The sequence below is a fragment of the Aspergillus aculeatinus genome (assembly GCF_003184765.1).
Source record: "Aspergillus aculeatinus CBS 121060 unplaced genomic scaffold BO66scaffold_69, whole genome shotgun sequence".
Taxonomy (NCBI): domain Eukaryota; kingdom Fungi; phylum Ascomycota; class Eurotiomycetes; order Eurotiales; family Aspergillaceae; genus Aspergillus; species Aspergillus aculeatinus.
Window position 1 is genome coordinate 27,670 of NW_020291538.1, and position 14,763 is coordinate 42,432.

At 55.7% G+C, this 14,763-nt stretch overlaps 6 protein-coding genes across 6 annotated transcripts; 4 read left to right on the forward strand and 2 right to left on the reverse strand.

Annotated features, from left to right (window-relative positions):
* The first annotated feature begins 443 nt into the window (after positions 1-443).
* cp1 (putative carboxypeptidase S1) lies at positions 444-2,521 on the forward strand. Its single transcript, XM_025644982.1, has 2 exons — positions 444-644; positions 703-2,521. The coding sequence occupies exons 1-2, from the start codon at positions 507-509 to the stop codon at positions 2,383-2,385; spliced, it is 1,821 nt and encodes a 606-aa protein (XP_025498835.1). The 5' UTR covers positions 444-506; the 3' UTR covers positions 2,386-2,521.
* Positions 2,522-3,396: 875 nt separating this feature from the next.
* BO66DRAFT_405862 (putative DnaJ domain protein Psi) lies at positions 3,397-4,642 on the forward strand (the record flags this gene model as incomplete). The annotated part of the gene is made up of 3 exons (XM_025648990.1): positions 3,397-3,544; positions 3,608-4,287; positions 4,346-4,642. The coding sequence occupies 3 exons, from the start codon at positions 3,397-3,399 to the stop codon at positions 4,640-4,642; spliced, it is 1,125 nt and encodes a 374-aa protein (XP_025498836.1).
* Positions 4,643-5,269: 627 nt separating this feature from the next.
* On the forward strand, positions 5,270-7,245 carry BO66DRAFT_443420 (uncharacterized protein; the record flags this gene model as incomplete). The annotated part of the gene is made up of 4 exons (XM_025651510.1): positions 5,270-5,458; positions 5,522-5,644; positions 5,993-6,392; positions 6,473-7,245. The coding sequence occupies 4 exons, from the start codon at positions 5,270-5,272 to the stop codon at positions 7,243-7,245; spliced, it is 1,485 nt and encodes a 494-aa protein (XP_025498837.1).
* A 52-nt stretch (positions 7,246-7,297) lies between these two features.
* BO66DRAFT_218768 (putative C6 transcription factor) lies at positions 7,298-9,350 on the reverse strand. The gene has a single exon (XM_025642658.1). The coding sequence runs from the start codon at positions 9,174-9,176 to the stop codon at positions 7,350-7,352; it is 1,827 nt and encodes a 608-aa protein (XP_025498838.1). The 5' UTR covers positions 9,177-9,350; the 3' UTR covers positions 7,298-7,349.
* A 1,483-nt stretch (positions 9,351-10,833) lies between these two features.
* On the forward strand, positions 10,834-12,450 carry cpa1 (carbamoyl-phosphate synthase (glutamine-hydrolyzing) CPA1). Its single transcript, XM_025648297.1, has one exon. It carries the CDS (start codon positions 10,943-10,945, stop codon positions 12,302-12,304), a length of 1,362 nt encoding a protein of 453 aa, XP_025498839.1. The 5' UTR covers positions 10,834-10,942; the 3' UTR covers positions 12,305-12,450.
* An 8-nt stretch (positions 12,451-12,458) lies between these two features.
* On the reverse strand, positions 12,459-14,763 carry BO66DRAFT_475335 (putative GTP binding protein (Gtp1)). The gene is made up of 10 exons (XM_025653221.1): positions 14,547-14,763; positions 14,441-14,469; positions 14,339-14,353; positions 14,233-14,257; positions 13,813-14,131; positions 13,593-13,702; positions 13,383-13,528; positions 13,234-13,291; positions 12,970-13,134; positions 12,459-12,840 (listed from the first exon to the last, which is right to left on the reverse strand). The coding sequence occupies exons 1-10, from the start codon at positions 14,573-14,575 to the stop codon at positions 12,633-12,635; spliced, it is 1,104 nt and encodes a 367-aa protein (XP_025498840.1). The 5' UTR covers positions 14,576-14,763; the 3' UTR covers positions 12,459-12,632.

The window sequence follows — 14,763 nt, forward strand, 5'->3', positions numbered from 1 at the left end:
TTTTTTCTGCTTATCATTTTATTATATCCCATGAGTTCACTCTTCTCAAATGTTACTTCTTGTCATCTACTATGCCTCTGGATAGCCTATCTATATCACGGTATGATTTTTACTTTGACCTGAGACCCATTGTTTGACGGTGTAGCTGGAGCCTCACTTCAACACAAACACACTTTGTAGGAAACAAGTAAACACGCAAACTGTTATCGGCCAATTCATCAAGCAACGTTCTTCAGAAACCTGCAGCAGGCGGCAATCAACAGTCAGCGGCTGACGGCGGAGAGATCCGACCGCCACTTACTGGCACTGCAGGATTACAGGCAACACTAAACCGGTCTTATCTCTCACTTGATTTGGTTAAGCACTGCAGCCAAAGTACCCAGTAATCAACCATCAATCTATTGATTTGGAGCTAAAAATTGCACCATCCCCATGGACCCTTATAAGGAGCTGCCTGCTGGTCAATTGGACCTTCTGCTCCCCCCCAAACTCCCTAGCGGCTCCCAATGCCTTCTCTTCGTGCTGTGGTGGTGGGCTCCGCCCTCATCTGTGCTGCAGCCGGCCAGTTCTTCCCTCCTAAGCCTGAAGGCGTCACGGTCATCGATTCAAAGCAATATGAAGGTGTTCAAATCTCCTACAAAGATGTATGCTCCCAGTCAAACGCAAGGTGAGCGTCAAGCCACGTGCTAACCTGTTTGCCAGCCTGGAATCTGTGAAACTACGCCTGGGGTCAAATCGTACTCCGGCTATGTTCACCTTCCCCCGGGCACCCTCAATGAGCTAGGGGTGGACCAACAATACCCCATTAACACCTACTTCTGGTTCTTCGAATCGCGGAACAACCCTGCCAACGCGCCTCTCTCGATTTGGATGAACGGCGGTCCTGGCGGGTCGTCCATCATTGGGTTACTGCAGGAGAACGGGCCGTGTGTTGTCAACAAGGATTCCAATTCTACGGAGATCAACCCTTGGTCATGGAACAACTATGCCAACATGCTCTACATCGACCAGCCGGTTCATACCGGGTTTAGCTATGATGTGGCCGTCAATGGCACCTTCGATGCCCTCACCGGTGACTGGGATATCTCTGGTTTGGAGGCTGGCATCCCGGAGCAGAATAATACCTTTTACGTCGGCACGTTCCCCAGCATGAACAATCAGACCACGATTAATGGGACTGTGAATGCCGCCCGCTCCCTGTGGGTATTTGCCCAGACTTGGTTCTCGGAATTCCCCGAGTACAAGCCCCATGATGACCGCGTCAGCATCTGGACCGAGTCATATGGAGGACGCTACGGCCCGGCCTTTGCAGCGTTCTTCCAAGATCAGAATAACCGAATCGCCAACAACACCCTGTCCGGCCATCCAATCCACCTCGACACTCTTGGCATCATCAACGGCTGCATCGACCTGCTTGTCCAAGCGCCGAGCTTCCCCGAAATCGCCTACAACAACACGTACGGCATCCAAGCACTCAACCAGACCATCTACGAGGCTGCCATGCAGGCCTGGAGTGGACCGGGCGGTTGCAAGGACAAGATTATCGAGTGCCGTGCGGTAGGCGCCGAGGGGGATCCGGAGATGCACGGCAACAACCAGACCGTCAACCGGGTCTGCCAGGATGCGGACGCCTACTGCATCGATGAAGTCAAGGGCGTCTTCAAGAAATACTCCGACCGCGGCTACTACGACTTTGCGCATTCGGCCCAGGACCCCTTCCCGGAGCCGTATTTCATCGGGTACCTGAACCAGCACTGGGTGCAGGCCGCGCTGGGGGTGCCGGTCAACTATACCCGCTCGGCGGAGAGCATCTGGGAGGCCTTCCGGTCGACGGGCGACTACCCGCGCTCGGACCGCCGCGGCCTGATCGAGGATCTCGGCTACGTGCTGGACTCCGGCGTCAAGGTGGCCCTGGTCTACGGGGACCGGGATTTTGCCTGCCCCTGGACCGGCGGCGAGGCCGTCAGCAAGCTGGTCGAGTACGCCGGGGCGGCGCAGTTCCGGTCCGCGGGCTATGCGGAGTTGCGGACGAACTCCTCGTACGTGGGTGGCATGGTGCGCCAGTCGGGGAACTTTTCGTACACGCGGGTCTATCAGGCGGGCCACGAGGTCCCCGCCTACCAGCCCCAGACGGCGTATGAGATCTTCCACCGGGCGCTGTTCAATCGGGATCTGGCGACGGGGAAGATCTCCACGGTGAAGAACCCGGGCTACCAGAGCCAGGGACCGGAGTCGACGTGGAGTATCAAGAATGTGGCGCCCAAGATCCCGGAGCCCGTGTGCTACGTGCTGGCTTTGCAGGAGACCTGTACGGAAGAGCAGATTGAGAGCGTGGTTAATGGATCCGCGGTGATCAAGGACTACCTGGTGGTGGGGAGGAAGTGATTCGAGGGGATATCAGCGAATTGGCGGGTATTTGTGGCATGAAACAAGGTAGTCAGTCCAGAGTATGGTTTCTTGAAGACCGTCGAATATCTACCTAATAACTACTCAGTATTAGCAGACTGAACGTAGTCAGATTATATGGAACTTAATGACTGCACCCAAACTTCAATCTTATGTACACATAAAGGTAGCCCTGAGTGGATCACCAGCTGCCCGTTCCCCGCACTAGCCCGAACAGGTAGGTCGCCAGCTGACGGGACACTTTCTATACTTGGGCTGAAGTCCAGATGGATCAACTTTCCTCTTTCTCGCCTCAATCTCCAATTTTTACCTCCCTTGACAGCTAGAGTTGTCTGGAACCACCATTCAGCTAGGATCGACAATTTGCTTGTTGCTAGCCTTGCGATCCCTAGCCCCGAATTTCAGTATCCAGCCTCTTTGCCCTTGTCAATGCTTGGGAAATCGAACCTTCTCGAACCTTCTCTTGGCCCGGCCAGCGGGGAGACAGCGTCACACGTCACCGCAGGGCTCACCTCCGCCAACACTACTGCATAAGACTTCCACCCTTTGTCCCCCTCCTACCCAACGACACAACTGGCTTTCGTCTACTGTCCTGAACACGAAATCATCATCCCGATCACTCGCTTTTCCGCTTCTTCCCCCCCCCTGCATCTTCCTTATCTCACTACTCCCGAAAGTTCCGCGCTACCTCACTCTAGACGGTGGTGGTCAGTGGGTAGTGTGACCCTGTGAATCTTCTACGTCATTCGAGATCGTACTTCCTTCCCCGCCCGGTTTCGACCTGCCATCATTCCCCTGACGCACACCCTGACCGGTGGTGTGATCTTCCCTCCTCGTCGATTGCTTATATTGGAGGCATCGAGTTGCTCCAATTAGCGTTCTTCAGTACCTGACAACACCTGCGAAACCTTTCGTTTACACATTTGACCTGCATTTCCATCTTTTCGTTCGTCAACAACCACACCATCAACAACACACAAACACTCCACAATGGTGGCTGAAACAAAGCTTTACGACGCCCTATCAATCAAACCAGATGCTTCACAAGATGAAATCAAGAAGGCCTATCGCAAGGCTGCCTTGAAGTACCACCCGGATAAGAACAAGGACAACCCGGCTGCGTCGGAGAAGTTCAAAGGTATGCTTCACATCTTTTCTGTTCTGATTTGTCCAGTGCACAGCTAACCTAGACTATTGACAGAGGTCTCACAAGCATATGAAGTTCTTTCTGACCCCGAGAAACGCAAAGTCTACGATCAATTCGGTCTGGAATACCTCATGCGGGGTGGCCCGCCCCCGACGAGTGGCGATGCCGATGGCGGTGCCAACCCCTTCGCCGGAGGGATGCCCGGCGGTTTCTCGTTCGGTGGCATGCCTGGAGGCGGAGGAGGCGGTACCCGTACGTTCCACTTCTCGACTGGACCCGGTGGAAGCAGCGGATTCCGGTTCAGCAATGCGGATGACATCTTCCGGAACTTCGCCAAAGCCAGCGGTGGCATGGGAGGTATGGCCGGCGGCGGCGGCATGGATGAAGACGACCTCTTTTCGATGCTCGGTGGCGGCTTAGGTGGTGGTCGGGGGTTCCGGACCAACCGCGGGTCGGCCGGGTTCAAGCAGTCTGCGCGTGCCCCGACGCCGGAGCCCACCGTCATGGAGAAGGAGCTGCCGCTGACGCTGGAGGAGATCATGAAGGGTGTGACGAAGAAGGTGACGGTCAAGAGCAAGACCTTTGACCCGGCGACCGGCAAACGCAGTGTGCAGGATGTCACGCTGGAAGCGAAGATCAAGCCTGGTCTACGCACGGGATCGAAGCTCAAGTACCGTGGCGTGGGAGACCAGGAAGAGGGTGGGAAACAGGATGTGCATCTGATTGTCACTGAGGTAGGTTTCTTGCCCTGTCCTACGGATCTTGGTGGTGATTTACTAACGGTCTCTGCAGAAAGAACATCCCAACTTCAAACGCCAAGGCGACCACCTCATCACAACGGTTGAATTAAGTCTGAAAGAGGCCCTCACCGGCTGGGAACGTATTGTCCGCACGATCGACGGCAAGTCCATCAAGGTTTCCAAGCCGGGACCTACGCAGCCGGGATACGAGGAACGATATCCGGGCCTGGGTATGACCGTTTCGAAGAAACCGAGCGAGCGGGGTGACCTGATCATTCGGGTCAATGTGCGGTTCCCCGCTAGCCTGACTGCGGCCCAGAAGGAGGTGCTGCGGGACGTTCTTCCTTGATTGATTTGGTGCAATTCGTGCAATATTCCCATCGTAGTATTGTTACTGCTTTTGATGTGTTTCTAATTACCAGGGATCGGATTAGCATAGTTGGCGTTTGGGCGTAAGCGGCTGGATCGCTGAGGATGATGGAACGATGATGATTGATGACGGGAGGATAGTTTAGATTCGAATATACTTCGAATAAAAGTAATATTAAGTTGGCTCGACTATAGTAGGTAGTAGGGTAATCGACATGAGTCACTGGTAACTACTAACGCGGTAGACGTAGAGTACAGTACTCTGTCTGTAGTCCAGTGAGAGCTCTAGCTACAATACGTCCTTATCGTTATCGATAACCTACGGTAACGATAACACCCGATAAGATAAACCACGCGACCAATCCCCAGGCCAGCAGACCGCCAACCCCAACGTCAACACCCAAGCTAGCTTAGCTTAAGCTCAAGCTCCCATCTCCATCTCCATCTCCATCTCATCAGCTTCTCCACATCACCTTTGATCATCAATCTATCCAGCACCTATCTCCAACCAACTCGCTCTTATCACTACTCATCTACCCTCAGCCAAACTAATTTAATAAACTCCATCCTCCCACCCATCAACACCCAATACCAACCAATCCGAAGGATGACCCCCCCCATCAAACGCAGAACAACCTACCTCCAAGACCCCGCCACCCCCTTCGACCCCTCCCAAGCCCGTCTCCTCCCCCAGGCTCTGGAGATCCGGAATTTACACAGCGCGAAGCAAGAACGGTGGACCGTGTCTGTTGAGGAGTTGTTGGGTGGTGGTGGTGCTGAGGGGTGGGATGCCGAGGTACGTTCCCCTGTCGATCGGTTATCTTGAATATCTGGTAATGTGTCTCTGTGGAAGGATCAGGTCCGGGAGCTTTTGGGCAGTGGTGTGGAGCGGTTGAGTGTGCGGTGGGCTTCGGGGGATGCTGCTGCTGGCGCGGGGGGCGCTGTCACGCCCTTCGCCAGTCGGGTTTCCGGGGGGTTGCATGTTTTTTTGAGGCCGGGGAGGGTTCCGGGGCAGAAGGGTGCTGAGGGGGAGGAAGGAGGGGGGAGGAGGTGAGTCTTTAAAACTTTTGCTGTGTTTTATCTCTCGGGGTTGGGGTTGGGGATGCTACGGAGCTTACGCTAATGGGTTTGGGGTTGGGTTTGGGGCGCCAGCGATGCGGTGTGTCGGGTTTTGAGGAGTGTGTTTGGCTCGGAGGAGGTTAAGAAGTGTCGGGATTATGAGGTGTGTGTTTTTTCCCAATTATCTCTTACAGGATTCGTGGGTGGTTGGGCTATACGGCATGGAGGGAGGCTAAATCTTTTCTTGGGTGGCTTTTTGACTGTTGGCTAGAAATCTTTCACTCGGTCCAGTGCATCCTCTGAGTACCAGTTCTATTCGCCTTTGGCGTCGTTGGAGGGGTTGGTGGGTTTCGTTCGGGAGAAGGTTTGTACAGTGGCAGGGAAGGAGGGGGCTGGGGCTGAGGCGGAGCGGTGTCGTCGACAGGCCCGGGAGTTGCTCGCTGCGGACTCGGTGGATCTCGCCTACGACGCTGAATCGCGCAATTTGGTGGTGTCCGCGTTCTGGGCGGATGCGCCGGGGGGCGAGGGGTGGACGGAGGATCTCCATGCTCCGGCTGCTGGGTCCAAAGGGAAGATGGAGGTTGGGTTGCTGGGGGCGGAGAGGACGGCGGACCCTGAGGAGATCAAGATGGGTGGGCTGTTGGGGGTGGTTGGAGAGGATGAGAAGTTGAGTATGTTTGTTTTGTCTTCAAACATACACGCAGAGAGAAAGCGCCACAACAGCTGACTAGTGTGCCCCCCCCGATTCTAGAGCCGACGTTGTTTTCCTTCGCTTCCAGGCACCATGCCCTCCCTCGTGATGCCGTCTTTTCGGTGGGCTTCCCTTTGCCCACGGGCTTACATCCTACTATGACCATTTCCCTATCGCCCGCCGCGCTGCAACCCCCGGACGCAACCTGTGCCCTGCATACGTATCTCACGCTGCCGTCCTACCTCTTCGGCGACAAGTACCAGCTGGGCACCGAGGATCTGCTGTTCTTGGATTCGCACCACCTGGTCAAGTTGCATTCCGTGACGGGCGAGACGGACCTCGAGGCGCCGGACTGGTCTGTGTCTCAGTGGGGTTCGAATTGGCTGCTCGAGGTCGCTACGCCCCCTGAGGATCAGTCTCCCGAAAAATGGAACGTGACCATTCCGCTTCATTTGCGTTACTTGGCCCCGTCGGAAAGTGGTTATCGCTCGGTAGAGGTCCCCTGGCCGGTGGTGTTCTGGGCGTGTGCCGCCAGTGAAGAGTCCAAGATGCATTTCAACCCCTTCGACCGTGTGAACCTCGGATGGGAGAGGCTTTTTGCGCCCCAGACCATATTCTACCAGGTGAATCCAGCTGCAGAACAGGGTCGGCTGGTTGAGGAGATCAGCGTGCCCGTGCTGAAGGAGAACGGCCTCTTCAACAGCAGGACCATTGAATTTGGCACAGTAATCGCCATTGTCCTGGGTTCGCTTTGGGTGCTGTGGAAACTCGGCGCCGTGATGCGGAGCTCTGGCGCCCGCACAAGGGTAGAGAGCCAGAAGAAGTCCCAGTGATTCGTTTGCCTTGCAGGAAACCCCAGCGCTCTTTCGAGAGATTATAACCGGTTGTATATCCATCATCGTTCTCAATCTGATCGCTTTGATTCTCCGTCCGGAATTCAGCTGGTAGAAACCGACCCGGCCCCGGGAGTCTCCGCCAAGGGCCCCGGCATGTCGGTGTACATGAACCGTTCCATGTCGAAGTGCTGGAGACTAGGCATGTCAACTAGTAGATCACTCAGCCAGGAGAACCCTGGATAGTCGGCCAGCGAGTGGTGCGGCTCCGTAGTCGACGCAGTCTGTCCCGCCTCGATCTGCGACGTCGAGGCAGCCGAGTGCACGTGCAACACATCCTTGAGCACTTTGGTGTCCTCCTCCTTCTGCCGCTGGTGCAGGAGCATGAGCAGGTACGCCGTACTGTAGGCCTCCCGCATGACCTCGGTGTCGTACGCCGCCACGACCTCGCGGAGGGTGGACATGGCGTCGCTCAGCATCATCAGCGCCGCCCGGTTGTCAATAGCCAGCAGCGTACACACGACCTGGAACGGCACGTTGGCGGCCTGGTGCCAGGGACAGTTCGACGCCACCATCTCGCGTGCTGCGCGGAGGCCCTTCTCCGCGAGGGCCAGGACCCGATCGAGCAGTGCCCCGGATATGATGCAGTTCAGGGCTCGGAGGCGGCGGTAGACGCAGAGCATCAGATTACATTGGACCAGAATCAGCGGGGGCTGGGTGAGCACCAGGTTGAGGACGTCCGTCAGCGCGGATTCCAGGGCGGGCGCGTCTTGCGTCTTATTGGGGTCGAGGCTCTCAGACATCGGAAGCAGGCCGAAGATCTCCGTCGGATGGCTCGGCGAGCGGGGCGTCGGCGGCAGCGAGGTGGCGCCGTGCAGGACCACGCGCGAGCGGGCGAGCTCGAACGATATCCACACGTTCAGATGGCGGGCCATGCCGAAGAGCCGGCGGCGCAGTTCCGGGTCGCACGGTTCCACAGGTTGGCTAAGGGCAGTGGTGGTCGTGTCGCCGCCGCCACCGGGGAGTTCGAGGTGCAAGCCTGTCGCTTCGATGAGGTGCATCAGCGAACAACTGGCCATCCAGGCTGCGTTCGGCGTGGCGGTCATGCGAAGGTAGGCTACACGTAGCACCCAGGCGGTCACCAGCTCCACGGACGGCGGCGCATCGGACACCATATGCTGCTCCAGCATCGTCCGGGCGCTCTCCGCCAGTTGCAGCTCCGCCGGAGTGGCCGTCCGCTGTGAGAACAGGCAACCAAACGCCCCGACGCCGCACAGGACCGCGTCGAAGGCGCCGTAGGCGAGGGCGGACTCGGCCGTCGCCGGGAGCCACCGTCGGCTCAGGTTGCGCAGCAGGTCGTCGCGCTCGATGAAGCTGTAGCACGGGTCGACCTTCTCGAAGAACACGGCCACCAGCGCGCGCATCTCATCTTGCGAGATCTGATCCACGATGGGCAGGGCCTTGACGGCGGAGAATGATGCAGCGGCAGCAGGCATGGTTGCGGCCGGGGATGGGGAAGGGTGCCGGGCGCCCATGTTCCAGGCGAAGAGATGCAGTTTGGGCGCGTTGGTCGGGTCGATCTTGAGGCCGAGGCGTCTGGCGAACGCGGCGCCGGAGTTGGCGTCCAGCGAGTTGAGCCGCGCTGCGGTCTCATCGGGCGAGGGTTTGGAGGATGATTCCGCTGACCGGCTGCTGGCGGCAAGGCTACCACCTAACCCATCCGGCGTGAGGCTGGGAAGTCCCCCCAGGAACGGGGTGGACTGCAACTGGAACAGCCGCACGTCTCGCTTCTTGCGCGACTCCAGGTCATAGTGGCAATCTACCCCGAATTGAACGCAGGTTGAACAGGGCTGGTCCCCGGTGCATTTGCGCTTGCGCGATTGGCACGAGGTGCAGGCCACTCGCGAGCGCTTTCTGGGGGGTTCGGTCATGACGGGTGTCTGGATAGTGCATATTTCAGCCGGCTTGATGTGGTTACCGGATCACTCGGAGATGTTGTGCTTGTACAGTCAGTAATGGGAGGACTGGCGTTGTTTCGGAGTTGATTTGGAGGGGTCCAAGCGAATCGTCGAACTACACGAGGAGAAGAACATGTGATGTTGTTGTGGTGGTGGTGGTGGTCTTGCATCGCTGAGTCAGCTGTGTGATTCGTGGCTGCATTGTGCTGCCGCATAAACCTTCTCTATCTCTATCTTAACAGTCTTAACTTCTTGGCTACAGTGGGCAAGATAACGCCTGAGGATTATGCTGAGGGAAGTTCACATCCTCATGGACATGCTGGGCCTGTCGTCTGCCCCATTATTGCCTGCATTTACGACAAGTTTTTTGCCTGCATTTACGACAAGTTGACAACAGACAGAATTGTGTGACTTCTATCATCGGTGAGGAAAAGCATCCTCTCCTGGCCAATTGAACCAACAGACCCTGGAATTGATTGAGGTCGAAGTTTCGCATGGGAAAAAGTTTGCCAACTTGCATTGCAGTTGACTGCAGTTGACAACTGCGGTGAAGAAGTCGAGTTGATATCAAGGATGTGATCTATCGAATTGTTGAGGATCCCCTGCATGTGTGGACAGCAGCGATTCGGGCAAGATCATCGGAGATCCAGCCTGCATCCGGAAGCCCCTGCTCCCAGCCATTCATTCCACCCAACTGGTGGGTCTGGTGCTTCTGGAGGCGATAACTTACTGTCCATCCAGTCGATATTCCGAGGGCTAGGATCCTGTGCTTTTGCAGCATGAATTATACCCATACAGTACTCCGTACATATCCATCCTGAAGTCTACGACGTATACACTCAACGCACACCCGGGGGCATTAATCAGTGTGTCATTTGTCTTATCAGGGCCATTGATGGCTTCTGGGGTAAAGGATGATATTAGTCAAGGATATCCCCAGATGGCTGTTGGGGAGGCAAGATGTTAGGTAATGAATGGAGCGCAGCAGCAATAGACCCATTCTGCAGTGGAGGAGTTACATCAATAGCGACTCAAATGCCTACACTACGGTACGGTACGGTTCGTCGTGAGTCACGGACGCACGGCTCAGGGACGGAGGGGAGTCTGCCGTAGAAGTAGAGATACCATCGGAGGCAATTATAATTATTCACGGTGAATAACAGCCGTGATAAATCCTGGCCCAAGAAAACCTTCGAAAAAAAATCATCAGTCCGATAGCGGGAGGCAATAGCCCGCTTCCGATTGGCGGGGAAAGGGAAAAGAAAAGGAAAAGGGAAGGCACGTGACGTACCCACCCCCGACCGGGCCGGCGGTCGCTCTTCTTTCTTTTAATGCCTTCCCCTTCGCTCCCTTCCTTCTTTCTCCCTCTCTCCTTGTCTCTGACTCACTCAATCCTCCCCATCTCATCCATCCCATCCTATATCTCCGTGCATCTACACCCTTCAATGTCTGTCTAATCAGACTCATCTTTTACTTCAATTTTAAATAAAGACTGGTAACAGCACCGTCGCGCTTATGCGTTTGGCACCTTCCGTCTTCACCTCTCAGGTATGTTATGCATGCATGCTATGCCCCGCCACCACTACCGTCACTATGAACTCAAGCATCAAGAATCTAACCTCGACCCCAACAGGACTACATCTCGGATCACCTCTGGAAAGCTTCTGGAAACTTTTGAATAGCCACCACACATACCTGCCACTTCTTCACTTCCCGTCACATCCAAATCATATCAAATCATGTTCGCTCGACTCTTCAAGGCCATGCCCGCCCGGGCCCAGGCCTTCCCTTCCGTGAATGCCTCCGTCCAGTCCCGCTTCATGGCCACCGTTCGTCAAGGACGTCCCGCCACTGAACGCGCTACTTTCACGATCCGAGATGGTCCGATCTTCCACGGCAAGTCCTTCGGAGCCCGCTCCAACATCTCGGGTGAAGCCGTCTTCACCACCTCCCTCGTCGGATACCCCGAGTCCTTGACCGACCCCTCCTACCGTGGTCAGATCTTGGTCTTCACCCAGCCCTTGATCGGTAACTACGGTGTCCCCTCCGCTGAGCGGGATGAGCACGGTCTGCTCAAGTACTTCGAGTCCCCCAACCTCCAGGCCGCCGGTGTCGTCGTCGCCGACGTCGCCGAGCAGTACAGCCACTGGACTGCCGTCCAGAGTCTGGGCGAGTGGTGTGCCCGCGAGGGTGTCCCCGCCATCTCGGGTGTCGACACTCGCGCCATTGTCACCTACCTACGTGAGCAGGGTTCCTCCCTCGCTCGTATCACCGTCGGAGAGGAGTATGACGCCGATCAGGACGAGGCCTTCGTCGACCCTGAGCAGATCCACTTGGTTCGCCAGGTCAGCACCAAGGCCCCCTTCCACGTCAGCGCCGCCAACTCGCAATGCCACGTTGCTGTCATCGACTGTGGTGTCAAGGAGAACATCCTGCGGAGCCTGGTCAGCCGTGGAGCCAGCATCACTGTCTTCCCCTTCGACTACCCCATCCACAAGGTCGCCCACCACTTCGATGGTGTCTTTATCTCTAACGGTCCCGGTGACCCCACTCACTGCCAGGACACCGTCTACAACCTTCGCCGCTTGATGGAGACCTCCCAGGTCCCCATTTTCGGTATCTGCTTGGGCCACCAGCTTCTGGCTTTGGCCAACGGTGCCCGGACCGTCAAGCTCAAGTATGGTAACCGTGCTCACAACATCCCTGCCCTGGATCTGAGCACTGGCCGCTGCCACATCACCAGTCAGAACCACGGTTACGCTGTGGATGCCGATACCCTTCCCTCTGACTGGAAGCCCTACTTTGTCAACCTGAACGACTCTAGCAATGAGGGTATGATCCACAAGACCCGTCCCATTTTCAGCACCCAGTTCCACCCAGAGGCTAAGGGTGGTCCTTTGGACTCCTCTTACCTCTTCGACATCTACTTGGACAGCGTGGTCAAGTATAAGAACAGCCAGTTGGCTTTCCAGCCTGGCCGTGAGACCGCCCCCAGCCCTCTCTTGGTTGACTTGTTGGCCAAGGAGCGTGTTGGTGTGCAGCCTACCATCGGTATGCAGAACGTGGCTGCCGCTGCCGCTGCCGCTGCCGCTGCTGCTTAAGAGATTCGTTGAATTGGGACTGGAGTTCATGGTTTGGGTACGGTCGGATCACATGCGGTTTCTTCTTTTGTCAAAATGGTTCGGTTCATAATTTGGGTACATTTTGAGTTTAATGTGGTAAATACATTTACCTTCTAACTTTCTAAGCATAGTCCTTTCATTCGTCTCCGTAGACTTGTTTTCATTAGTCGTAGCGCAGATGATGTCCTGGTGCCAGCCTGACCTGGTATAGCCCTTCAAGCGCCAATTCGCCATTATGCTGATAACCCCTTCATCAAGTGGGTTCTGGCCAAGTTATATTTTCTAACCTTTGAAAATCACTAAGTCATTATTTCGCCACGATCGAAACCACGTCCTCATCCGACACCACATGCCCCAACCCCACCCGCTGAGGGATGTGTCTGGCGCTGGCACCCCACACCATCGCATACTTGAACGTCTCCTTCAGCGTCCGATGGATGCTATCACAAACATCCTCGATCGTCGAATTGTGCCGCACAATCAGCGCCTCGGAGAAATCAGGCTCCTCTCCTTTCCTATAGCAGACATTAGCTCCAGATGGCCTTACCAAGGGAGAAAATAGACCCCGCTGTCGTAGTAGAAGGAGAGGGAAAGATAAGACGATTTTTAATAATTGGGAAAAGGTGGGCCAGGGCCAAACGTACCGCTTCGTGTAGACGCGAATCAAGCGGAGCTCCTTCCAGATGCGCTCGACGACGTCTTCGACGCCGAGGTCGAGCTCACAACTCATGACGGCGGTGTAGGGTTCGCGGGCGAGTTGGTCGAGGAAGTCGAGGCTGACGCCGTCGATTTTGTTGTAGACGTAGAGACTGTCGTTTTGTTAGATGATATCATATTATCCTTGGGGCGGGCTTGAATGGTGATGGGAAGACGAGCGGTGGATAGGGTAGGGAATCAAATATACATACCATCTGATGTATTTGCGGTGGTCTTTCATGATCACGTCGATGAAGTCGTCGATTGTCGCTGTGGTGGGGTGTGGTGTTGTGTTAGTTTCAATTGGTTATACCCGGGGGTGGGGGGTTGTTTGAGTAGGTGTTGAGGGATGGGGACATACCATATTCATCTCGCACGAGGACTTCGCAGTTCAGCATCTTGTAGTCACGGAGAACGTTGAAGATCATCTTCTCGTCGAGGTACTTGGGGGGCGTTTGGAAGGTGATCTTCACACCGCCGGCCTTCTTCTGTTTGAGGTAGATGTTCCTGTGGTTGGGGTTAGATTTTAGTCAAGGATAAAGGACCGAGTCAAGACCGCTAGAGAACGTACGGAGGTTCCTTGTTGAGACGAATCCCCACGGCATCCAATTCCGCCTCGAGCAGGGCTCGTTGCTCCGCTCGTTTCGTGGCATCCAGGACCATCAGGACCAGGTCGCTTGTCTACACGCCAAAGCCCCAGAATGCAATCGTCAGTGTCTATCCCAGCCATATGTCCGAAGAAATGCACCAGTGGGATTTTATAAGGGGGAGGGAGGGAGTCTGCTGCCTACCTTAGCCGCGGAGATGACCTGCCGTCCTCGACCCTTTCCTTCCGCAGCCCCCTCGATGATACCGGGCAGATCCAGGATCTGGATTTCCGCGCCGCCGTACTCCAGGACACCGGGGATGGCGGTGAGCGTGGTGAAGGCGTACGCGGCGGTCTCACTCTTGGTCTTGGTGATCTTGCTGAGGAAGGTGGATTTACCGACGGAGGGGAAGCCGACGAGCGCGACGCGCGCATCGCCGCTCTTGCTGACGTCGAACCCCGTGCCACCGCCGCCGGAGCCCCCCGTGGGTTCCAGGAGTTGGGCCCTCAGACGGGCGAGTTTACTGCACAGGGTTGGTCAGTTATCATCATTCTTGTATCTTTGGGGTGGGAACGTTTGATGTTGATAGAAAGGGGAATTGGATAACGTGACCTGACCACCTACCCTTTCAACAGACCCAGATGGTACTCTGACATGTAGCATGTTAGGATCGGATCACTTGATCTTCATGCATGCAATGCAATCTTCCGGGGGGGAAGGATTCACCCACCTGTGGCCTTGTTCTCTATTTGCTCGGGTTAGCATTGCATTATGGTATGGCGGGGCTATCATCGGAGCAGCCGCGGCGGCGGGCAAAAAACAGTTAACTTACTCTGCGTCCTGCGCATCTCATCTTCAATCCTGCAACGAGACAAAAGATGCCGTCAGAACCGATAATCCCTCTAAATTTGTTGGTATCGGGGACAAGAAGAACATACTCCTTAATCTTCTCCGTGATGTTCACCATCGTGCCGGTCGAGAGCCCCGCGGACTCGTTGCTTTCTCTAATATGGATAATACGAAATCGGGTTTGCACCGGAGAACCGCGCTGGGGTCTCTCTGGGGATTAGGTGGATGAAAACAAGCTGATAGATCCCTAGCAAAGCCTGATAGGACAAAAGTTCTCTCGACAGGCAGAGCGGTCTTTTGGTAGCG